This window comes from Phascolarctos cinereus, unplaced genomic scaffold (genome assembly GCF_003287225.1).
Source record: "Phascolarctos cinereus isolate Bilbo 61053 unplaced genomic scaffold, phaCin_HiC Scaffold_9;HRSCAF=440, whole genome shotgun sequence".
Taxonomy (NCBI): Eukaryota; Metazoa; Chordata; class Mammalia; order Diprotodontia; family Phascolarctidae; genus Phascolarctos; species Phascolarctos cinereus.
The window spans coordinates 196,828,697-196,853,636 of NW_027556402.1; the positions used below are offsets into that span (position 1 = coordinate 196,828,697).

At 43.2% G+C, this 24,940-nt stretch overlaps 1 protein-coding gene across 1 annotated transcript in view; it reads left to right on the forward strand.

Moving 5' to 3' along the window:
• The first annotated feature begins 11,461 nt into the window (after nt 1–11,461).
• The window catches only part of SLC75A1 (solute carrier family 75 member 1), a 33,552-nt gene continuing 20,073 nt past the window's right edge, over nt 11,462–24,940 (forward strand). The window contains exons 1-5 of the mRNA XM_020992172.2: nt 11,462–11,648; nt 17,711–17,962; nt 18,571–18,667; nt 21,245–21,348; nt 23,053–23,211. Of these exons, the coding sequence (XP_020847831.1) occupies nt 17,780–17,962; nt 18,571–18,667; nt 21,245–21,348; nt 23,053–23,211 (543 nt within the window). The 5' untranslated portion in view covers nt 11,462–11,648; nt 17,711–17,779. The remainder of the gene's footprint in view (nt 11,649–17,710; nt 17,963–18,570; nt 18,668–21,244; nt 21,349–23,052; nt 23,212–24,940) is intronic.

Sequence of the window (24,940 nt, forward strand, 5' to 3'; positions counted from 1 at the left end):
TTGAGTAAGCTGTCTAAGCTCTTTGGGTCTCAGTTTCCTGCTCTATAAAATGAGGGGGAATAGAATGAGATGATCTCTGAAATCCCTTCCAGGTTTGATACAGGTATGATTCATTGGAAATTGGCAGGAAATTCATACCTTTCTATAATTATCTCCAACTTAATCTGTGTAATATATATTTTGTGTACATATTTGTTTGCAGGCTCTCTCCCTCCATTAAATTTTGAAGGCAGAGACTGGTTTATTTATTTTATTTTACTTGTTCACCTTTCTGTCCCCAGCACACTACAGTACCTGGCACACAGTACGTACTTCATAAATGTTGTTGGTTTGACTTGATCTCATTCCTCCATTCCACCTACCACAGAGCTCTGATCACAACAAAGCACTAATTGAGTCATTTTTGAGTCTGATAACTCAGGGCTCTTATTGACTGACTCCTGGGCTCCTGTTGCCAAATTCATTCCCATTCAAGGCGTGTGTGTGGAGTCACTGCTCACACTGGTGGCTGGCTGTTCGCGAGCTTGCCTGGCTCCCAATATTCATCAATTTTTCTCTCAATATTTCTCTGCAGATCCAGGGAGAATAACGGACGTGCACAGGTCTGCAAACGTAGTTAATGCAGAGGCACCGAGACAAAAACTCATGTCTCCTAGCTCCTCACCAAGGGCTCTTTCCATATAAAACTAATCATCTATTTTTTAAGGCCAGCCCTGATCATAGGATCATAGATTTTTGAGTTAGAATCATAAAGGCCATCAAATCCAACCCTCGTGTTTGACAGATGAAGAAACTGAGCTAAGTGACTTGCTTAAGGTCACACAGCTAGTATGTGTCAGAGACAGGATTCAAACTGAAGTCTTCCTGACTCTGAGTCCAATGTTCTTTCCTCGACACCACACTTCTCATCTACTGATAAGGATGATAACAGTAATGATGAAGAGGAAAACAGATTATGAAAAAGTCTGTATGTAAAAAACTTCGGGCAGCTAGGTAGTGCCGTGAATAGAGTGCTGGGCCTGGAGTTAGGAGGACCTGAGTTCAAATCTGGCTCAGATACTTACTAGCTGTGTGACCCTCGGCAAGTCACTTAATCCTATTTGCCTCAGTTTCCACATCTGTAAAATCAGCTGGAGAAGGAAATGGCAAACCACTCTAGGATCTTTGCCAAGAAAATCCCAAATGGGGGCATAGAGAGTCAGACATGATGAAACAACTGAACAACAACAAAAAAGATGTAAAGACTTGGGCACCTCCTCAAATTCGTTTTTATTTTTATTTTTTTTAGGCAATTGGGGTTAAGTGACTTGCCCAGGGTCACACAGCTAGTAAGTGTCAAGTGTTTGGTCTGAGGCCAGATTTGAACTCAGGTCCTCCTGACTTCAGGGCCGGTGCTCTATCCACTGGGCCACCTAGCTGCCCCCACCTCCTCAAATTTGTAGATGATAAGAAGTTTAGAGTAGGGTTCTCAAACTTTTTGACCTCAAGACTCCTTTATACTCTTAGAAATTACTGAGGCCTTCCCATCCCCCAAGAACTTTTGTTTATATGGGTTATAGCTATTGATATTTGCTGAATTAGAAATTAAAATGTCTTAGTATTATTATGAAAATACTTTTGACCATTTAATAACTGATACAATGTTTAACAATTATTAAAAACTATTTGATAGGGTTTTTTTTTTACTATTTTGATCCCCTTAAAGGGTATCAGGGACCGCCAGGGGTTCCCAGACTATACTTTGAAAACTATTGCTTTAGAGGAATAAGTAACCATCAGGTAACCAAATCCAGACTTAAAAATGTCTCAACAATCTAGAATGATAGGCTAAAGCTAATAAACTAATAAAGCTAATAAGGTGAGGGGTTGGACTCACCAGCAGGGTAAACACACTTGGATTGCTTGACCAGCAACCTCTTTCCCAGAAAGCTTGTACCATCTAAATAATTCATCATTAAGAGCAGAGCAAAATACAGGTCCCTTTTTTTCTATGTCATGGCTTCAGTCCATAACTGCTGTTCCCCCCAGCATGGAGGGACAAATGGGCCATCTTCTTCTCTCACAAAGGGGCACCCTACTTAGGATCCCCCCTTTCTCTAAATAAAAAGCCAGATAATCTAACTCTTAAACTTGGGGTTATTTGTGTAAGATATGTATGGCCCACATAAGGTGTGTGTTGCTGCCCACATAAGATATAGGTGTTTGTATAGGTTGTCTAGATGCAGTTTGTGGGAGGCACTGATGTCTACCATCTGAAGTCTGGGCTGTCTCTAAGAAGAAGAGAACTAACCTAGTAACTATCGGTGGGGGTTCAGGAAAAGGGCTGGCAAATCCTCAAAGTACTGCAAGGCTAAACACCCTCTCCTCCCGTCTCTGAGGACATACCAGACTAGAATTATATCTATCTGTTCCACTTCCCAGGTCTAGGGACACATAGGTTTAGAACAAAAGCTATATCACTTAAGGAGGAAGATTGGCCCAAGTTTACACCTGCCAACTTGACTCCTTCCCATCAAATGTTAGTGATATTACAAAGGCAATCACAGATAATGAATAGTGATTCAAACCATTTATCTGCAGACAGCAAGCAAAAATCAGAGAAGACAGAGAGATGATAGAGAGACGGATATGTATTGCAGGTATATGTATAGAGGTAAGTATATACATACATATGTACATATGTATATATGTGAGTATCTATAGTCCAAACAAACTGGAAATCAGGGACATATTTAGGAGTCAGCTTCCTCTACATGTCTACAGCTTCCAAAATCTTTTTTCTCACTCCATGCATCTGGAGTTGGTTCTGGAAAGAGCCTGGCACCATATGTGTCCCCTCTTGAAGAAGAAAAAAAAATGTTTCTCCTCTCCAAAAGTTCTTGCACCAACTCTTCCCCCACTACAGGCACACAGCCTCCATCAATTCAATCACACCTAAGCAAGCGGGTATACAATCCCCATGCTTAATTAGAAACCTGGGTTACCCTTTAATGCAACTCTTGGGGCTAATTAACGCTGCTCAGGAAATCCTCTGTCATCTCCCCACAAGAGTGGGACTCAGGAGTGACACTATCTGGGAACTTCCTCGTCAGACCACATGGTTGACCCTGCCATATGCTTCTCCAAAAACTCTCAGTACTCCACTGCTGTCCTGACTGATAATGTCTCTTGTGCTAGAAACTTCTACAGGAAGGAAGGAAGGAAGGAAAGAAGGAAGGAAGATAGGAAGGAAGGAGAGAAGGAAAGAAGGAAGGAAGGAAGAGAGGAAGGAAGGAAAGAAGGAAGGAAGACAGGAAGGAAGGAAAGAAGGAAGGAAGAGAGGAAGGAAGGAAGGAAGGAGGAAGGAAGGAGGGAAGGAGGGAAGGAAGGAAGGAAGGAAGGAAGGAAGGAAGGAAGGAAGGAAGGAAGGAAAGAAGGAAGGAAGAGAGGAAGGAAGGAAAGAAGGAAGGAAGGAAGGAGGAAGGAAAGAAGGAAGGAAGAGAGGAAGGAAGGAAAGAAGGAAGGAAGAGAGGAAGGAAGGAAAGAAGGAAGGAAGGAAGGAGGAAGGAAGGAGGGAAGGAGGGAAGGAGGGAAGGAGGGAAGGAAGGAAGGAAGGAAGGAAGGAAGGAAGGAAGGAAGGAAGGAAGGAAGGAAGGAAGGAAAGAAAGAAACATTTATTAAGCATCTATCATGTGCTAGGCATGGTGCTAAATGCTTTATAGATATTATTTCATTTAATCCTCATAATCTCTGGGAGGTAGGTGCTATTATTATCCTCATTTTATAGTTGAGAAAACTGAAGCAGACAGAGGACTGTGACTTATCCAGGGTCACAGAGCTAATAAGTGTCTAAAGCTAATTTGCATTCAGATCTTCCTGACTCCAGTTCTATCCTTTGCACCACTTAGCTGCCTCTCACGAGAGACATGGACTAAGAGCTTAGTATGAGTGAACCTTGTTATGATAGCTTAAAAATATGAATGGAAATATCGTATCCAGGACAGGGGAAATAATAATCCCATTAAATGCTGCCCTGCTCAGACCATGACCAATATTCAGACCAGAATATTGTGTTCAGCTCTTTTTAAGGATACCCACAGGCTAAACAGCAACAGGTTACTAGAAGCTACATTGTGTGAGAATTGATCGTTAAGAATTAGGGGTAACTAGCTGGGAGGAGAGAAGACTTAGGGAAGACACAATAGCTGTCTTTGAAGATCTGCAGTATAGAGAAGGATTTGGAATTGGATTTCTTGGTCTCAGAGCCCAGAACTAGGGGCAACAGGTGAAAAGTTTCTTCGAGATAGATTTCAGTTTGATCAAAGTGAAAAGGTCCAAGGTGTGTGAGCCGTCCAGCAGCTGAATGGTTTGCTTCAGGAGGCTGGCCTCACTTCCTGGAAGGCTTCCAGCACAGGCTGCGATGACCATGTGCTGGGGATGTGAAAGAAGGGATTTCTGTTTGTACAAGTTAGACAAGAAAACCTCGAGGTCCTTCCAGTTTTGAGATTTGGTGAGATCCTAACTTCAGTCACCTTAGTTTTGCCTGAGGAAGGTCCTATTATCAAATCAAAAATGTCTTGAGTACTCAACTATGTACAGGTAATTATGTACAGGATACTGCCCTTGGGTCTCCTCGTTCAGAGGTTATGAAATGAGTGAATGCTCTAAATTGCCTCACTTTCCCCATCACCTTTCCCTGCAAAAGACAGTATGGTACATACTCGGATTGTGGTTGGCCTCAGAGCTCTTTCCCTTTCTAACTATATGACCTCGGGCAAGTCACTCCACTCAGTTTTCCTCACCTGCAAATGAGGATAATAATCCTGGTACTATATACTACCCAGAGTTGTGGTAGGGGGCCCAATGAGACATGTATGTATGTGAAAGGCCTTTGTAGGCTGTCAGACAGTGGACAGCTGGGAACTGGCCTCAGGAGCATCGTGACTTGGGATGACTTTCTAGACCATCCTTTTTGTTACCCTATGAAAACCTCTCATTGTCTCCTCAACCTCCCAGACCTTGGAAACAAAGCCTTGGAATCTTCAACATAGAACTGAATATCCAACATTCAACAACCTCTGTATTCAAATATCTCCCCAAATTCTACCTCCTCTGAGAAGCCTTCCCAGACTAATTAGAAAACAGGTGATAGGGTTCTCCTAACCTTTTCCCATATACATCAGTAACTTCAGCAACATGCCTATACTCAACAGCTCATAAAAAAACACATGCTTGTTGCAAAGAGGGCAAAACCTTTGTAGACAGATTTGTCATTAATGAACCAATACAACAAGGTCCTCACAGCTTTGGTCCATGTTTGTGGGAAGGGTATTTTCTGATAAGTACACCACCCATGGCTTAAGCCCCTACTCCAGTGTGAAACTAGGGGCCTGTAAAGTCACCTTGGCTCTAATTTTTATAGTGCTAACAGAAACCTAAGAAAATAACAGAATCAGGAAATGCTTTTTAAAATTGAAAGAGGAAGGAAATTTTTTTTAAAAGAAAAAAATAATCTCAGTAACTACGCTCCAAACCAATGCATTTCCACTCTCATCTTCCTCAGCAGAGTCCAGAGAAATTCCCTTCTCTGTCCTGTGAAGTAATATCCCCTTCTTTGAAGCAGTACCAGCCACCTAGAAAAAAGTACTGGTTGAATGGACTTATTCAGCCCACATTAGACTGGGAAGTATAGGCTTATGAAGGGCAGCTGGGTGCCATAGTGCACAGAGCTCTGGGCCTGGAGTCAAGAAGACTCATCTTCCTGAGTTCAAATCTGACCTCAGACACTTACTAGTTGTGTGTGACCCTGGGCAAGTCATTTAACCCTGCTTGTCTCAATTTCCTCATCTGTAAAATGAGCTGGCAAAGCTCCAGTATCTTTGCCAAGAAAACTCCAAATGGAATTATGAAGTCAGACCTAAATGAAAAACTACTGAACAGCAACTTTGACCTTGTAGCCTTAAGGCCAAACACAGTGCCTGGCACACAGTAGGTGCCTAATAAATGCTTGTGGATTGATACAAAATAGATACAAGATAATTTGTGGGGTGGGGCACTAGCAGTTGAGGGGATAGGGGGGACGTTCCGGAAAGGCCTCGTATAGACAGTACTTCTTGAGCTGATGCTGTAAGGTGGGGGTGGGGTGGGGTGGAAGAAGCCCAGGTACGAGCAAGGACACATACCTAGACCTATGAGAATTTAGAGATTTTGATCTGAGTTCGTGATGGTTTAGAGGGCCCATCTCTTAACCTCCCTGTTTTCCAGTATTCAGGCATGTCCACTTGACAAATATTCCATTGTTCCATATTTGTGGTATGCACTGTTTTTATATACTTCGTTGAGACAGGAGGTGAGGTGATTTTAGTGAGTGGGTAAGACTGTCTCAACATTCTGGGAAGCACCTAGCACATCTCGAACTTGTCTTTCTGGTTCCTAGCGCTGAACCATACACAGGTGTGGCCTTGCTGATTCTATCTGGCATGGGTTTCTAGCCATAGGACTGTAGATTTAGAGGTGGTTGTCTAATCCAAATTCTCAAGTTTTTAAAATATTTATTTAAATAGGTCATGAAACCAAAGAGAGATTGTGACATCCCAAGTCTCACAGGCAGAGCCAGGATGAGAGTGAAGTTCTATTTCAACAGGTTTTTCCATTATACCATACTGTTACCTGTTAATAGCCTTCCTCAATTATCCCAAACCACTCTGATCTCTCCTTACTCTGGGCCAAGAGTGCAAAACAAAAGCCACAAAACTTCATAAAATTAAAGGTTGTGTTGAGAGAGGTCTAGTGTCCAGAATGAAGGATAGCCCCATAGTCTTCGGTTTTGGGTAGATCTTGCTCTCTCTCCCACCATCTGTTGGCCTAATTCTTCATTTTATCATGGATGAAAGAGAGGCTTATAGAGGATAAGTGACATGTCCAAGGTCACCAGGCTAGTAAGCAGAGGTTCCAAGGCTCTCTGACTCCAAATCCCACACCTCTGCCCCTGCTGCTCACCTCCACTTTCTGAGCCAAATTCTCACACACCCTTACTTTATTACACTCTTGTCCTTTGTTTATGTCATGCAGACTTTTTAAATATTTGTTTATACAATGCAGACATTTTCCCACCAGAAATGAATGAAAAGTCATAGAGGAGCGTTAACACACGGGGCCCAATGCTTTATTCCAGGGCAGTGGAATTCAACCATGTTCACCTCCCACAGCCTGTGCTGCTTGGCCTCCAAAGCTCCCTGGACAGAATGGGACATGACACTGGTCTTCCTTGAAGGATGCATCGGGCTGGTGTTTGTAGCTGGGTTAGGCTCACACTAGCTAGGAAACTCTCAGAAAAGAAGGATTTGCCCTTCTCTAGCCTGGGGGAGTGAGCCGGCATGGATGGTGTTGTCTTTGTGGTTATGTCTGGACCACTTCCAGGCCTGTGCCCCCTACAAAGTTCAATCTTGGAGACCTAAAGATGAAGGTGGGAGTATCTGGGTGACTGACCAAAATAAGCTTGAATATAACAAAAAATTCATGAGGGAGGATCGTAGAAGAAAATGAGAGGAGGGGAAGATGAACCAGTCATATCAAATCAAAGAGTTTTGACTAAAGACCTGTTACATCTCCAGTCCTGAGCCTGGAGCTCAGAGAAGAAAGGCAAAGATACATGTATCCTTTGTGCTCAGGGACCTTAGAATCTAGCTGAGAGGCCAAGACACACACACAATCTAAATTTCAAAGCCTGTTTCAGCCACGGGACTCACTATTTTATTTTAAGGTCAAAGATGGACTTTATTTTACCATAGAAAACTGCAAAAGACACAGAAGATTTAAACAAACTCATATGGAAAATAAATTTCATATGTATGAAATTTATATTTTATATATAAATTTATATAAATATTTAATTATATTTAATAAATTATATTTAGCAAATATAATAATATAAAAATAAAATTATATAAATATGTTTTTATTTATGTGTTCACATATATGAAATTTATATGTTTATTATATATGTATATATATGTGTATATATACTCATATAAACTCTCCTCAAGAAGGAAATTGAATTTGGGGTTGCAAGTAAAGCAACTTTCTGAAGAAATTTCTCCCTCTTACTCCACCCACATATTTGACCCCCTCTCCCCATCTCTGCCCTGTCAGGCAAACCAATTATGGGCTTACTAAATAGGAAATCCCCTTCTCCTCAGACCTGAACTGTCTGAAAAACATACAGTGGGAGTAGAGCTGAATGTGTAGCTCTTTTATTCTCTCATGTTTAGGGTTTTTGTGTTTTTTTTTTCAAAAATATCTTTTTATTGATATCTTTTTTTTATATTGGCTAAATTTCCACTCTATCTCTGGCCCTTCTGGTACTCACTTTCTTAGCTGAGGCAAATCTCTGGGCCTCCATTTTGATACCTGTAAAATGGTAGTGATGATACTTACTACCTGAATCCCTTGAGAGGACTATTAGGAAGATTAAAAAAAAAAAAGAATATGAAATCCCAATGTGAGGTTTGAATATTATTCATATAAGAAGGGCACATCCATTTGACTACATTTCCAATGATGTGGGGGCCCAGTGAGTCACTGAGACAAGCTTCCAGTACCTCATTCCTCAAGAGACTTGTACTTTAGCACATGATGCAGTGACTTGATGGGTGATGAGGACATTTATGGGTTAAATAAGGGATGCCATGTGAAGGAGGGGCTGCAAAGGTAGAGTTCAGGAGCTCATGAGTCCTGCCCTACTAAGCTGGTAGAAGTGGGATAGAGAGGTGGTATTTACCTTTTAGAATATACCACCTTTGAACTCAGTAGTTCCATTCTAGAGCTGAGTGGAGCCTGGGGCTACCTTAGCAAATCATGCTGGCATGCTGATGCCTCCTTATGGCCTGGAGGTGACCCTGGGTTATCAAAGGCTATGCTAGCAAAGCAATTGGACAGTTAAATCAGCTTGCATTTATTAAGTGCCTACTATGGTCGAGGGCACTGTGCTAAGCACTGGGGATACAAAGAAAGGCAAAACTGCAGTTCCTGCCCTCAATGAGCTGACAGTCTACTGGGGGAATGGTGGGGTTGTGGTATCCTTGGGTTCTCAAAGGTTTTGCCAGTTACAAACCCTCATAAGGTACTATTGACCTACAAAGGCTTTGATTTGAGCCTAGAGACAGACTCAAGAACCATCTTAACTAACCATGCAGAGGTCTATCATCACAAGGACAGCTGCCAAATGAGGTTCTTCGGCCTAGAGTATTCACAAAGACCATCATGGTGGGGATCACGGAGTAGTAGTCAGAGGGCTGGATTTGCAGTTAGGAAGATATGGGCTCAATTCCCACCTTAGACATTTACTAGTTGTGAGACCCTGGGTAAGTCACTTAATTGCTCTCAGCCTCAGTTTTCTCAACTGTACAATGGGGATAATAAAATTTGCCACACTTACTGCATAAGAGTTTTTAGAAGATTGAATAAGATGTACATAAAGTGTTCTGCTAACCTGGAAGCCCTGCGTCAGTTACTATAATTATTATTATAAAGGCATGGAAGAGCTGCAATCCGGATTGGTAGACACAATTTATTTTGCTGCTGTTCAGTCACATCTTACTCTTCATGTCCCCTTTTGGAATTTTCTTAGCAAAGATGCTGGAGCAGTTTGCCATTTCCTTCACCATATCATTTTACAGATGAGGAAACTGAGGCAAACAGGGTTAAGTGAATTGCCCAGGGTCAAACAGTTAGTAAGTGTCTGAGGCTGGATTTGAACTCAGGAAGGTGAGTATTCCTGACTCCAGGCCTGGTACTCTATTCACTGCTAGCTGCCCCAGGGACAAAATATAATTCAACTAAGACTGGTGTACTGTGGGAATGAGAACTTTGCTAAGGTTGAAAAGGATGACAGGCCAGGTGACTTTTTTAAAACACATTTTCTAATTTTTGCTAGCCTAGGGACACTGTGAAGGCATTGAATGTGGGCAGGCACCCCTTTGAGCACTATTTATTGTAATGTGCCTTTCCCCCACCCACCCAGGCTGCTGATCCCTGTCCCAGCCTGGGCATTCCATAGATACTTGGGTAAGAGTAGTCTTGCCCTGGACTGAGGGAATGCCAGCTCCTTTCCTAGAGGCCAAAGTCAGTCTCTGCATAATGGGCTTCATTCACATCCAAGAGGAAGCAGGAGGGCCCCTGGCTCATTCAACAGCACCCACACTGCTGAAGTCCAAGTTTCTTTTTTTAGTTAAATAAATTTTTTTTTTCAATTCAATGGGCATAAGAATCAATTGCGTTCAAAGTACTGTGCAAGGGGGTCACCTGGAAAGGCAATCTTAATTTCTCTTCATCCTCCCCTATCTTGGGCTAGGGCTATCACAGATGTGAGGAGAAATGCAATGCAAGAGTCCTGGGGTGAGATGGAGGTTTTAAGTTGAATGAAGAAGTATTAATTAAGCACCTGCTATGTGTCAGGCACTATGCTAAGCCATGGAGATACCAGAAAGAAAGAAAGAAAGAAAGAAAGAAAGAAAGAAAGAAAGAAAGAAAGAAAGAAGAAAAAGAAAGAAAGAAAGAAAGAAAGAAAGAAAGAAAGAAAGAAAGAAAGAAAGAAAGAAAGAAAGAAGAAAAAAGGAAAGAAAAAAAACAAAAAACCAGAAAGAAAGAAAAAAGTCCTAGCTTCTAAGAGGCTCACAGTGGAATGGGGAAGATACCATGCAAACAGCTCCTACATATAGGATAAATAGGAGATAATCTCCAAGGAATGAATTAAGATTAAGGGTGGCTGAGAAAGAGACCTGAGGGTCCTCAGGGGCCATCTGGTCCTCTGTAATTCATTGCACTGTAGGAATGGCAGCCCTCCAAATACTGAAAGCCTGGAATTGCCCACTTGAGGAGGTAGGGCAAAATAAATACCATGGGCTTTAGACCCAGAAAGGGCCTTCGAGAAAATCTCGTTCACTTCTCCCTTTCATCAGATGAGGAAACTGAGGCTGGCTCAGAGAAGGGGAGCAATTTGCCCAAGCTCACACGGGTGCTAAGGAAGAGAGCTTGGATCCTGGCTCAGGTTTTCTGACTCCGAGTCCGATTCTTTTCCCACTCCTTGCAGAGGCCCTGTGTTTGAATACAACTGAGCGCCTGACTTTCCTCCCTATATAACCCTGGACAAATCCCATCTTTTCTGGGACCCTTCGCTTCTCTCCTCTCGGATCTCAACTTTGGAGCTCTGGGGACTTAACATTAAAGGCATCTTTCAGAGGGTGCGCGGGACCTCGGCTGGGGGTTAGCTTTCTGCGCCCCCCGCCCCTCCCCAATCTGCAGCTGTGCAGGGGAGAAGGGAAGTGCGGGCAGGGAGAGATGGAGAGGAGGGGGCGCAGAGACGCAGGGGAAGCTGGCCCGACGCCTGCTCCCCTCTAGCTCTCGGGCGGAAGAGGAAACGCGCCAGAAAGGGTTCTCCCAGGCCGGGGGTTGGAGCAGAGGGAGGGGAGAGGGATAGAGGAAAGAGGAAGGAGGGTGGGGACGTGAGGACAGAGGAGGCGGGCGGGGCCTGGCCTCCGAGGAGAGGCCGCGCCGCGGGCCTCCGCATCAGTCTCTGCGCCTGCTTCCCCACCTCCTGCGCGCTCTCCGCTCGCTCAACCCTTGGCCCAGGTACCTCCGACGCCGCCAGAGCCGCCCGTCCGAGCGACCAGGTAAGGGCGGTGCCCCGCCCCCACCGCCCCTGCAGTCCCCAGTGGGGGAGGGGGCTCCGGTTTGGAGGGCTCTGTGGGGATGCCGAGGCCCAGGGCCGTGTGACCTGGCTCTGGAGCCCGATCGGAGAGGGCCTGTGCCCTGCCTGCCCCTTCACATTGGGGAGTTTAGTATCTCATGCAGCATCCGGTAGTGGAAAGAGATCTTGGACTTAGACTCAGAAAATCTGGGTTCAAATCCTGTGTCACATTGGTCAAGTCACCCACCTCCTAGGGCCTCAGTTTCCAACTCTAAAATGAAAGATGAAAATGTCTCTGAAGTCCCTTCCACCTCTGGCATTGAGGTAGGAATCGGAGGGCAAACAAGACCCACCCCAGGATAAGTGCATGAGGTAGGCATGGAGCCTTACGCAGGCCAGATTGGGGAAAGCTTCATGGAGAAGGGAGTATTTGAGCGGGGCTTTTGAAATAGGATAAGATTGTAAAGTGTGGAAATGGAGGAATTCTCTAGAAGGGAAAGGCTTTCAGGGGCTCCTTCAGGCACCCTCAAATACCCGTCTCTATGCCCTTGAAGTATTTCTGCAGGTTGAATTTCTGCAGGAACTGAATTCAGTTATCTCAGCAAAATAATTGGGGTTCTTTCAACGGGTAGAGTAGGCTGGCCACCTGAGAGTATCCCCAGTACTTTACTGTGTCCCAAGGTAAAGGACTTCCCGGAGATGGGGTATTGAAGCCAGGCCTTCTTACCACCTAATTAGAGAAGCAGGTGAGACAGTTTTCTAAAATACCCTTTCCCCCACTCCTTTGGTCACACCCATCACTATAAAACTAGGGAAACTTTGGTTTGCTTTTGCCGGGAAGAAGATAAAGGCTAGGCAAATTGCTCTAGGAATCAATGTGGGAGGGGCCCTAGACTTTGAATCAGGACTTTGGAATTCCAGGCCGGGCTCTAACTTACTGTGTGATCTTGGGCAAAGCACTTCCTGGCCGGGTGAATCTCAGTTTCTCCAGATGCAAAATGAGGAGGTTAAATTGGAAGAGCTATGAGGTCCTTCCCAGCTCAGACTTTCTATGTTCTGATGAAGTGCCTTTGAGAGCTCTGGGTCTGCATTTCTGTGAATTGGTGGTGGTACTGAACTTCAGTGGATTAGCAGTTCAGAATACCTTGTTAGGCCCTGACCTGACATCCCCAGGTGACCCGAGTCAACATTTCTGAATTCTGCCTTTCTCCAGTGTTTGCATGGACAGTCAGCAGAATGAAGGCAGCTAAGAAGCAAAGGTCAGCCTTGATTTCAGCAGAATGGTCAGTGGAACTGAGCTGGTATTCTTTGGAAGTCAGAGCATCCAACCTTGATAAGAGTGAGAGAAGCTTGGCATTTCCTTGCTTCTTCTTTTTGTATTTCATTTTTTTTTTTTAGTGAGGCAATTAGGGTTAAGTGACTTGCCCAGAGTCACACAGCTAGGAAGTATTGTGTGTCTGAGGTTGGATTTGAACTCAGGTCTTCCTGACTCCAGGGCCAGCATTCTCTCCACTGCACCACCTAGCTGCCCCTTGCTTTTTCTTTTTGGAATTGGAGAATATCAGAGATGAAAGAGACCTCAGAATAAAGCACAGACTAAAAGCAGAAAGGGACTATAGGATGTAGAAGATCAGAGCCGAAGGGGAGCTTGGAGATCAACTAGTCCAACCTCTGTGCTCTGAATTTGAGGCAGCTGGGATCTGAGAAGAGATAAGGACTTACCCAGGATCACACAGTAAGTTCATAGCAGAAACTTGGTTAGAATATATAGCTCTTAGCTCCTAGGCTGGAGCTTTTTTTCACTCTACTGCAAAACATTTCAGATTTCTTGATTCTTGGCCCAGGAGATCATTAATCTAGTTATAAATAATAGTTATAGTTAATATTTATATAGTACTTTAAGCATTGCAAATTGCTTTACATATATCATCTTATTTGATCCTCGAAACAGCCTATAAGGTAGGAGCTATTATATTATGATCCCAATTTTACTGATGGGAAACTGAGGCAGAAAGAAAGTCAATGACTAGCCCAGGGTCACACAGCCCATACAGGTCAGAGGCTGGATTTGAACTCAGTCCATTATGCCCCACCCTGCATCTAGCTACAAATTAATCTGATAACTATATATTTCCTTGACTTCTCAAACATAGTTTCATTCCCCTGTCTATGCCAGCAATCCCAAAGTAAAGTTAGAGGCCAAGAGAACAATAACCTTATGGTCTTTAGTTATAGGGGAACTAGGGGAAGGAAGTTGAAATTAGAAGGAGCTAGATTGTGGCTCATCATAAGGAAGAATTCCCTGACAATTAGAGTTGCCCAACCCAACAATGGAATCTGCTTCCTCTCTGGAGTCTAGTGGACTCATCATTGGATGTATTCAATAGTAAGTACCTACTGTGTGCAGAACACTGTATTGTGAGACACAGAATTTGGATAAAACCATAGTCCCTGCCCTCTGAGAGCTTATAGTCTAGGAATGAGCCTGGATAAGGACTTCTCAGGTCCAGTGACACTGGTCTCCTTTCTGTTCCTTATATCTCCCTCTCTGTTCATTTTCACTGGCTATCTACCATGCCTGGAATGCTTTTTCTCCTTGTCTCCACCTCATTTTCTTGACTAAAATCCTACCTTCTTCAAGAAGCCTTTCTTGGTCCCCTTTAATGCTAATGTCTTCTGGCTGAGATTGTCTCCAATATATCTTATATATTTTGTTTGTACATAGCTGTTTGCATGTTGTCTCCCCAGGTAGAATGTAAGCTCCTTGAGGGCAGGACTTGTTTTTGCCTTTGTATCCCCCAGGGTTTAGCACAGTGCCTGGCACATAGTATTTACTAAGTTGAATGATCGTAGACCAAGGAATGCTGTAGAATCAATTTATGCTTTGAGCTGTATGTTGTTACTGTCATTAATATTATTATTAAAGAAAAAGGTGGTGTTGTGTACTAGAAAGAGACTCTGGCTAGGAGTCAGATCTGGGTTCTGGTCCTAGGTCTGCCATTACATTAAATGTTAAAACACAGAATGTCAAAGGTAGAAAGAAATTTAGAGATTGTCTTATACCTTGGTACCAAACTCAAATAGAAACTGCACCATTAAACCAAATGTAAAAATCCCCAAAGGCCACATTAACTCAGAAAACCATGTATTAACATTATCTGTATTTTATTGTGTTTGGCGAGGGGAAGTAGTTGGTGGCAAAGTAGATAGTGCCAGGACTGAAGTCATGAAAACTCAATCTTCCTGAGTTCAAATCTGGCCTCAGACATTTACTAGCTATGTGACCCTGGGCAAGTCACTTTACCCTGTTTGCCTCAGGTTCCTCATTTGTAAAAATGATCTGGAGAAGGAAATGGCAAACCGTTCCAGCATGTTTGCCAAGAAAACTCCAAATAGGGTCATGAGGAATCAGACACAAATGAAAACTACTGAACAACAACAAATTGTATTTTTATTTTGTTAAATATTTCCCAGTTATATTTTAATCTGGTTCAAGCTGCACGCAGGAGTGTTGTGAGTTACAAATCCCTCACTTGACAGATGAGTTAACTGAAGCCTAGAAAAGAGGAAATGAATTTGCCTCGGGTCATTCAGTTAATGGATGACAGCTCTAGGACCAGAACTCACATTTTTTGACTTCTAAGCTAATGGCCTTTCTGCTACACTATGCTCTCTACCAAGTCACTTAACTTTCTGAGCCTCAGTTTACTTATCTGTAAAATGCCCTCTTATGAGTGAGGCTCAAATAAGATGATATGTGTTAAATGAAACTGTAAAGGGACAAAGCACTTTTTAAATTATTGTTGTTACAGAAAAAAATCTCTGTTTGAGTTCATCATGCCCCTAACACTGGCTGCTTGGGAGGGGAGGGGTGTGTGTGTGTGTGTGTGTGTGTGTGTGTGTGTTGTGTGTGTGTGTGTGTGTGTGTTAGTTATAATTTGCATTGTGTTTGGAGCTGGGGTGTTGGGGTGGGAGGGGCAAGAGAAATAACCTCAGAAGTTTCTTTCCAGCTCAGTGATTCTGTGAATTCTGAAATTCAGGTTGTTGCTGCCTGTTCTAAACAGTAAGGCTGAGACGGTTTAGCCACTTCTCCTGAGTGTGTTGTAACAATGCCAGGCTCCTTTTGAACTGTTACATAATAACGTTGGGTCCTCCATCCTTCCCGCAGATAGAGAACCACCCGATGTTAGGGCTGGAGGATTGGAACAAGGATCATAGAATGTCAGAACTAGACAGGACATTCTTAGAGACCATTAAATCAACCTATTCATTTGAGAAACAAGGAAATTAAGACTCAGAATAGGGACCAACTTGCTGGCAGAGCTGGACAGCTAGGTGACTGGGTGGATAGAGCTCCAGGCCTGGAGTCAGGAAGACCTGAGTTCAAATCTGGCCTCAGACACTTCTCAGCTTTATGACCCTGGGCAAGTCACTTAACCTTGTCTGCCTCAGTTTCCTCATCTGTAAAGTGAGCTGGAGAAGCAAATGGCAAACCAGTCCAGTATCTTTGCCAAGAAAATCCATAATAGGGTCATGGAGAGTCGGACATGACTGAACAACCATCACAACTTGCAGAGCTAGGGCAAGATAGGTCTCCTGCCCACCAGACCTTTGGGGTTTGGTCAGTGAGGCTTTGGGCTAATTCACTTTCGGGATGGTGGGAAGGGCAGAGAGGAACACTTTGGGTCAGGCCCCAGCATCCTGGGCATATTACTGAAGGGAAGGAGGTCATCTGACCCTGCTTCATCCACCATATTGCCACCGACACCATGGCGCCTTTCTTGTAGTTTTGTAGGCAGGGAATGGTTCCTGATCCATAGGGAGTTAAGGGAATGTCTTTCAGATCAAATGAGATAACACATATAAAGCACTTTGCACCCCCTAAAGTGCTAGATAAGTGCTAGCTATGATCATTTCTCCCCCTCCTTCTGCCAGGTTCTGGAGTTTGTGTAGGACAGGAATTAAAAACAGAATCTCTGGAAACAGCTGATTGTAGAGCCCAGGTTGTCACCCAGGCAGGAGCCAGACTCTGGTGGAAGAATCCTGGACCTGAGGCCTGGGTTCAAGTCTAAACTTTGCCTCTCAGCTGATTTTTAGCTTATCTATGTGTTATCCTTCTGTCCTCTCCCCCAGTGATCATGAGTACTTAAGAATTGATATAACTGATTTGCAGTGTCATGTGCAGTTATCTTTTTTATTATACTATGTTATGGAGATGCTTGTTTTATTCTATAAACTAAAAATAATAAAAAAAAACTTGAGTATATATTTCCTTGGCCTTTGAATACCTGGCCAGTTTAGTGTTTGTCTAGGAATGGCCTCCAAAGGGAAAGAAAGGAAACTTTTCTATTTTGTCCATTCTTATTGTGTTTCCCAGACTCCTTCAGGTCAGGGCCTGTTGCTTCTTTTTCTCCTCCTTGACTGTGACCTCTCTGAGGGTACTTGACAATGTTTCTTATCCTCTTTGTACATGGGATCATAGCTGGAAGAGACCTCAGAGGCCATTTTACATATGAGAAAACTGAGGCCAGGGGAAGTTAAGGGACTTGCCCAAGGTCAGACATATATTAAATAAGTGTATGAGGGAGGACTCAAATACAGGTCATCTAACACCAGAGCCAGTGCTTTCTTCCCTGTGTTACTCGATACTGGTCTGAGCACTTAGTAACTTTTCTGTGACTGTTGATTGGATTAGTCATTATTGATTTATTGGGCTAGGGTACATGGTGTGGAGAACCAACTTAAAAGGGTGTGCTGAGAACATTAGTTAAGGTTCTTGGCAATGTGCTCTGTGCCTGGCATTATGGGACAATAAATCTTTTGCTGGGCACTTGGGGAGATACGACATTAGGTAAGACATGCTCATTCTGCCCTCAAGGAACTCACTCTTTAATAGGGAAATAAGACACAGAGATAGGCAGTAATCCTCACTATTACAAAAATGCTTAAAGAACAGTGTAAGATCCCAAAGGAGAAGATCTGACTGGGTATGGGGAGTGGAGGGAAGGAAGTCGGATCATTTGATTGTATTCTCCCTTCTCTTAGGAATGTGAAGACCCCAGAAGTCCCAGGTGCTCAGCTGGCTAAGGCGTCTGGGAGAAGATAGCAAGAGATATGGGTCTGAGCAAGGAAGAGAGTTGTACTCGGCGACCTCCCATCAAGGGGCAGCCAGAACCCCCAGAACTGGCCAACCGAGTCATCGCTATTGTCTTCCTGGCCCTGCTTATAGACTTACTTGGCTTCACTCTTATCCTTCCCCTCTTGCCTTCCATCTTGGACCACTATGGCAGATCCAGCGTGAGTGGCATTATTCCCCAGGGGCCATGAAATACAGGCCATGGATGTTGGGAGTGGGTGGTGAGGGTGAGGGGGAGCAAGCATTGATAGTGCATATTTCTAGCAGTGCCCCTTGTTACCTGGTCAGTCTATGTAATTTTACACACACACACACACACACACACACACACACACACACACCCCTGAATAAGAATCAAGGAGATTCAGTAGAAAGAATTCTTGGACTAGGAGTAGAGGCCCTGGATTGGAATCCTAACTTCTCAAAGTGCTTTATAAACCTTAAGGTGCTAGAGAAATGTGGATTGTTTATTTTTATTGTCTAAATATTTAAGGCATGTGTGTTTGGTTGGGGGAGACAGTAAGAGGGAGGGATGGGTTTGTGGAGTTTGGGAGCCTGTAAGATAACTTACATTAGTTTTAAATTAATTCTTTAGCTCAGTTCTTCATACACATACCCCACATCCCCCAAACAAAGGACAAACACTTCCCCCTCCGCCCAGGCCTCCCTCTTCTGGACAGAGCTGGGCTCCCATGGTGGTAGTTGGAGGAATACAGAATTCAGGGGTTTATTCATGGTATTGCCTGACAGGCTTTTTTCCTTTCTATAGGACCCTTTCTATCAGTCCCTACAGCAGGGCGTTGACTGGTTTGCTACCACAGTTGGTGTGCCCCCTGAGAGGAAATACAACAGCGTCCTGTTTGGAGGTACAAGTCTTTCCAGGAACCTGCATTTGGTTTCATTGTGGGCTGAGCATCCAACATAGGGGCCTAGTTAGTAGCCCCACAAGATCCCTGGTTTCCTCTTCTGGCCTTTATGCAGTGCCTCAGTTGGAAAGATTCCTGGGCAGAGCATCACTTGAACTCTATCGACCTCAGTTTTTCTCTATAAAATGTGGATGATACCATCCATCCTTTTAAAACAGAGCACATGTGCTACTTCCTCCACGAAACTGTCTCTCGTAAAGGCCTTCTGCCTCGGACCTCACAGTTTAATTTTATTTTGCTCCTTTTTAACATGTTGGTCGTGCATTACAATTATCTGCAATTTCTCCCCATATTAGACTGTAAGTTCTGTAAATAAGAATGTTAGATCTAGTGGAAAGTAATCTTCCTCCCATAGATTATGAGTGTCTTTGAGGGGCAGTGACTGTTTTCATTTTTCTCTTGCTACCCTCTTAGCCTAGTCACATAGTAGGTATGTAATACCTGCTTAGCAAATTAAGCTGAATTTAATTTGAATAAGGGCATGGGTGTGTTATTTAAACTTTGTATCTAAGGGTGTGCTAGTAAATGTTTAATAACCAGATCCCCAGGGGGGAAAAACTGTACTCACAAACTTTTAAGTTTAATTTGCATTAATAGCATTTTTTCTACCGCTTTCTTAAGCCTGGACAATCAACAGTAAATCAAGCCCTGATATGTGGCACATAGATGTAAATGTTCATGCTGAACATTTCACCACCAGCTCTGGTAAGCTGGTTTGTGCTGGTTCCAGCACATGCCTGTTTGTATCTCTCCCAGCACACAATGGATAAGATAATCACTTTGACTTTACAGCTGGAAGGGATCTTCAAGACAGACAGACCGTTCACTCTAGCCTCCTCGGTTACACATGAGGAAGCAGCCAGGGAGGGATGAAGTGATTTGTCTAAGGACCCTTGGGAAGGAAATGACAGAGTCGGGATTTGAACCTATGTCCTCTGATTCTAAATTGTGTGTTCTTTTCACTCGTACCGTGCTTAACAAGTATTTGTTAGAGGGGAGATAGGAAGAATAAATGACCCTGTTTTTGCTGTTTCCCAGGCCTGTTAGGAGAATAAAGTAATCTCGTGGAATAAAATGAACATAAAACCCTGAACCTCTTTTTAGTCTAATTCAGCAAGTGTTTAGTTAGATCCTGATTGTATACCTAGCTCTGCTGTTTTCAGGGAGACACGAGGAGGGAAGGGAAACTCAGGATTATATAATTTGGGGCTGGAAAGGACGTTAAAGATTACCTAGTTCAACCTCCCTATTCTACAGCAGGGGAGACTGAGACCTTGAGAATCTTGTATAAGGTCATGAAACTAAAAAGTGACAATTTGGATTTGAACCTTGGACTTCTGACCCCAGGCTGGTAGGCTTAGAGATAAGTAGAAAGAAGGTGGTACAAACCCACCACAAATAGGAAAGCAACTTAAAAATGTAAACAATGCCACATAAATGTGAAGTATGCTATTATTAGAAATAAATAACATGCTGTCATGCCCTGATAATGCCGGGGGAAGGAAGGAGAGGGAATAAGCATTTATTAGGCACCTACAATGGGCCAGACACTGCTAATCACTTTATAACTGTTATCTCATTTGATCCAGTACTAGCTGATTTGGAGATGATGGAAAATGGCTGGTTACAAATAATAGCTAGCATTTATATCATGCTTTAAGATTTGCAAAAGAGGGGCAGCTAAGTGATGCAGTGCATAGAGCTCTGGCCTTGGAGTCAGGAGGACCTGAGTTCAAATCCAGCCTCAGACACTTAACACTTAACTAGCTGTGTGACCCTGGGCAAGTCACTTAACTCTGATCGTCTCAACAAAACGCAAAAAAACAACCCCCCCCAAACCCCAAGATTTGCAAAGGACTGTAGAAATATTATCTCATTTGATCCTCACAACAACTCTGGGAGGTACAGTTTTACAGTTGAGGAAACTGAGGAAAAGAGGTTAAGCTACTTGCCCAAGGTCACACATCCAGTAAGTGTCCAAGGCTGAATTTGAACTGGGGTCTTCCTGACTCTAGACCCAGGACTCTATTCATGGTGCCACCTACCTACCTATTATTATTTGTGTGATTCTCAGGATTATAGCATAAATCTGGCCTCCTGGCATTTTGGCCTCAGTATAATTGTAGAGTCCAGGAAGTGTGTCCTTAGTGTTCTCTCAGCCACCCCTTCAGCCCCCCTCTCTCTGGCCCAACCGAAATGCTTGTCCTGCCCTCCATTCTGATCCCTCTTCCCATACAGATTAATGGCTGATAATAGTTTAAGGCATGTCATCCTGCTGGCACGTCTGTATGTGCCCCCAAAATCTTCAGCATACAAAGAAAACTATCTTTCACGGCAAAATTTCAGAACTTTGGACAGGCCCTTTAGGGTAGGGTTCCCTCCACTGATTCTCCTGCCTTTTGGACAGTCCCTCAGAGGCGAAAGCCCAGCTTGGCCATAGAAAAGGGCTCCAGAGGAAAGGTGTGGAAATCACTGCTGATCCGAGGGGCAGTGAGGCTAATGGTTTCTCTCTTTCAGGTTTGATTGGCTCCATCTTTTCCATCCTGCAGTTTTTCTCCTCGCCTCTCACTGGGGCAGCATCGGATTCCTTTGGGAGGCGGCCCTTAATGCTGCTGACTTTGGTATGACTCCTCAGGGTCTGTAGACCAGTGGTTATACAAATACTCGTGTAAACAACCTTTATCTCCCATGCCCCAAGGCAGGTATTTACCTGTTAAAAGAGAGATAGACAGTTAAGTGGAATCTTAAGCTGACAGGGTAAATTTGAGAATACAGTATCTGCATCTAGGAAGGTAATTGCCCCTCATTGGAACCTCTGAAGACTTGATCAGAGAAGTTACCTCCTTTTTAAAAAAAATTTATTTATTTTTAGTTTTCAACGTTCACCTCCATAAGCTTTTAAGTTTTAAATTTTCTGCCCCTCCCTCTTCTCCTCTCTCCCCAACATGGCATGCAATCTGATATAGACTCTACATATACGTTCATCTTAAACATATTTTCACATTAGTCATGTTGTAAAGAAGAATTAGAACCAATGTGAGGAACCATGAGAAAGAAGAAACAAACAAAACAAAACAAAACAAAAAGAGAGCAAATAGTATGCTTTGATCTGCATTCAGACTCCATAGTTCTTTCTCTGGATGTGGACAGCATTTTCCCATTTTGAGTCTTTTTGAGTTGTCTTAGATCCTTGCATTGCTGAGAAGAGCTAAGTCTATCATAGTTGATCATCACACATTGTTGCTGTTACTGTATACAATGTTCTTGTGGTTCTGCTTACTTCACTCAGCATCAGTTCATGTAAGGATCTCTAGGTTTTTCTGAAGTCTGCCTGAGAAGTTACCTCTTGTTAAGACTTATTTAAGTCTTTTCATTTTACTTTGTGCTAACAAGGTGGCTCATATTTTTCAACTGTCTTCAGCTTAGCTGCCTTTGAAAAAATACATTTTATTAATTTATTTTGTGTCTGTCATTACAAGGAGGGTGATCTCCCTGGACTAAACTCTCCTTTGTAATGAAGAAAAATAATTAAGTAAAGATACTTGACACAGTTACCATAATTGACAATGTATATAACATTTGACCCTAGCATGCTTGTGCCTCTGCCATGAAGAGGGATATATGTTTCATTATTTAACCATCACCGGTTTTTCATGTATTCAGAATCTGGCTTCCTTTTAGTGATCAAAGCTGCCTTTTTTTTTTTTAATTAGAAGAGTGAGCATAGCATAATAGAAGCAACACTGGATTTGAAGACAGGAGACTTGGATTTCATTTATTGAGTAAACATTTATTAAGTGCCTACTGTGAAAAGCATTGTGTTAGCTAGGTTCTTAGGAATGCCAGAGTTGATGCTGTGCCATCTCTACTGCTTAAAAAGCTTTTACTATGACGGAAGAAAGACATGTACGCAAACACAAAGCAAGGTATTCTAAACAATGAGAAGATTGAACTAGAACTCCCTTCTAGCTCTGAATTCTATGATCCAACTGGTCAAGCTTTTAGAGAAACTATCACTTCTGTGACTAAGCCTTCAGAGTAGCAGCTGCTGATAATTCCTAGATTCCACAGGGATTGGAAAGATAAATGCAAAGGTGAAAAATTTGTGTTCTTCCCTCCCCCTTATAAACAAGAAGGCAAGATGTACTCAGAGGATGGGAAGGGATATGGGTCAATGTGGCAACACCTTTGGAGCCTCTGTGTCTGCCCGGCATTTGTTGCCATTTGGCTGACCTTAGGGGCACACGAGCTCTAGATCTGTTTGATAGACTCCGAGGTCAGGTCAGGACTCAGTATAGATAACGACTTCCCTTGCTTGCCCACAGGTGGGGCTAATCATGTCCTATGCATTGTGGGCCCTCTCCAGAAGCTTCAGAGCCTTTCTACTCTCCAGGGTAATTGGAGGAATCAGCAAAGGCAATGTTAGCCTTTCCACAGCTGTCATTGCAGACCTGAGCTCACCCCAGGCTCGGAGCAAGGGAATGGTGAGTCATGGAGTGTTCGCTCAGCTATGTCCCCTTAAATCTCCTTCATTCCTCCCTGCTGTACTGGAGGACTTAGGCCAGATAGAAGTCAGCAGAGCTTCTTACCCTATTAGCCATGCCTCTACTTGCTTCTCTGTCTTGCTTTCTTCATCACTTGTGCCCTCTGGGCCTCAGTTTCCCCATCTGTAAAATGGGGACGGTGGTTCCTGTCTTGCTGAATTCACAGGGTGCTGCGAAAAGCCAGTGAGATAAAGGAGGTGGGAATGTTATTGTAATCTTTAAAAATACTATCTTTGTCTAAGGTATCTCTCCACTTTCTTGCTGGGGGGTATTTAGCAAGCATCTGGACTTTTCAGTTCCTGGTAGACTTTGGGAAGTGACATCTACCATTCAGGGACAGGTGACCCTAGGGGTCAACAGGAGGCAGCATGATGGAATTAAAAAAAAAAAAGAAGTCCTGCCTGGGAGGTGGGAGACCTGGGTTCTAGTCTTAGCTCAGTTGCTGTGAGAGTCAGTTTCCCTCCTGTGGGCTTTAATGTCCCGTCCCCTCCCATCTGTGAAAGATGATAATCCCTGCCCTGGACTCACAGGGTGGATGTAAGGATAATATAAGAGAGTGGATGGCTTTGAGAAATAGAATCATTTCTTCCAGTTACTCCAAATGTGACTTCTTATATTCTTAATGTAGGAGTATTAATATATACAAGGGCAGGCATGCTTCAGGAACCTGAGATTTTGTGACAGTATGGATAATCCCTCCACTGACAGATTTTGACTCCTCAAAATTTAGTGGTTGGTCTTCCAGAGTTGCTACAGTAAGCAAATAAATACATTTCTAAAAAAATCATTACCGTGTGGCCGAGCTGGTGATGAGCGTCTATGTCCCCCTCGCCTAGGCAGGTTCCTGGAAGACAGCTACAAGGCCTGTCCCCTGACTCCTTGTATTCCTGTTTTGGTGGCTCTGTGATCTCATTGCAGGGGTACTTTCTCTAGCTTCTTCTAGATCAGGGTTCATGGACCCCTTGGGCATTCTGGTGAACTGCATGGATTTCTTTTCAGAATAATGTTTTTAAATGCATAAAATCAAATGCAAAGAATTACAAGCTACACTGAAATATAGTTATCAAAATATTTAAAAGAAGAACTTTACAGGCCCCCCTCCTAATTGAGTGGTGCAGATTACACCTTTCTTATCGTTGAACAGTCTGGTACGCATCCTCCCATAAATCTTCCTGTGGAGTCCACTCAATGTGCCAACGACCTTCTTCTAGATCTCCTGACATTACGTGGGTATCAGTGATGTACATCCCTGGAGTGAAGCACATGAGCTCTCCATCCATTCTATCTCGATTTCTCTATGTGATCAGCTCACCTCCTTTCTTTGTCTTATGTTTCTTTTCTGTGTACTTATGTTCTTATCCTGTGTACTTCTCTGTTGGCGATATGTCGTACCCTACTTATGCCTGTTATGTCTCTCCTTTGTCTTTTGGATGACTTGTAACTTTAATTGTTTAGAGACTGTGGGATTTCATGCATTGCAGCCATGTGGCATCACTGGAAGAAATATTGACATATGGTAGTAAAGGAACAAATTGGCAAAGATGGCAGGAGATGGAAATAGTCAATGTTGGTGGCACTGTGGGAAGATAATCACATTAATACACCATTGGATGAGCTATAAATTGGTCTAATGATTCTGTGAAGCAATTTGGAATTATGCTAAAAAAAA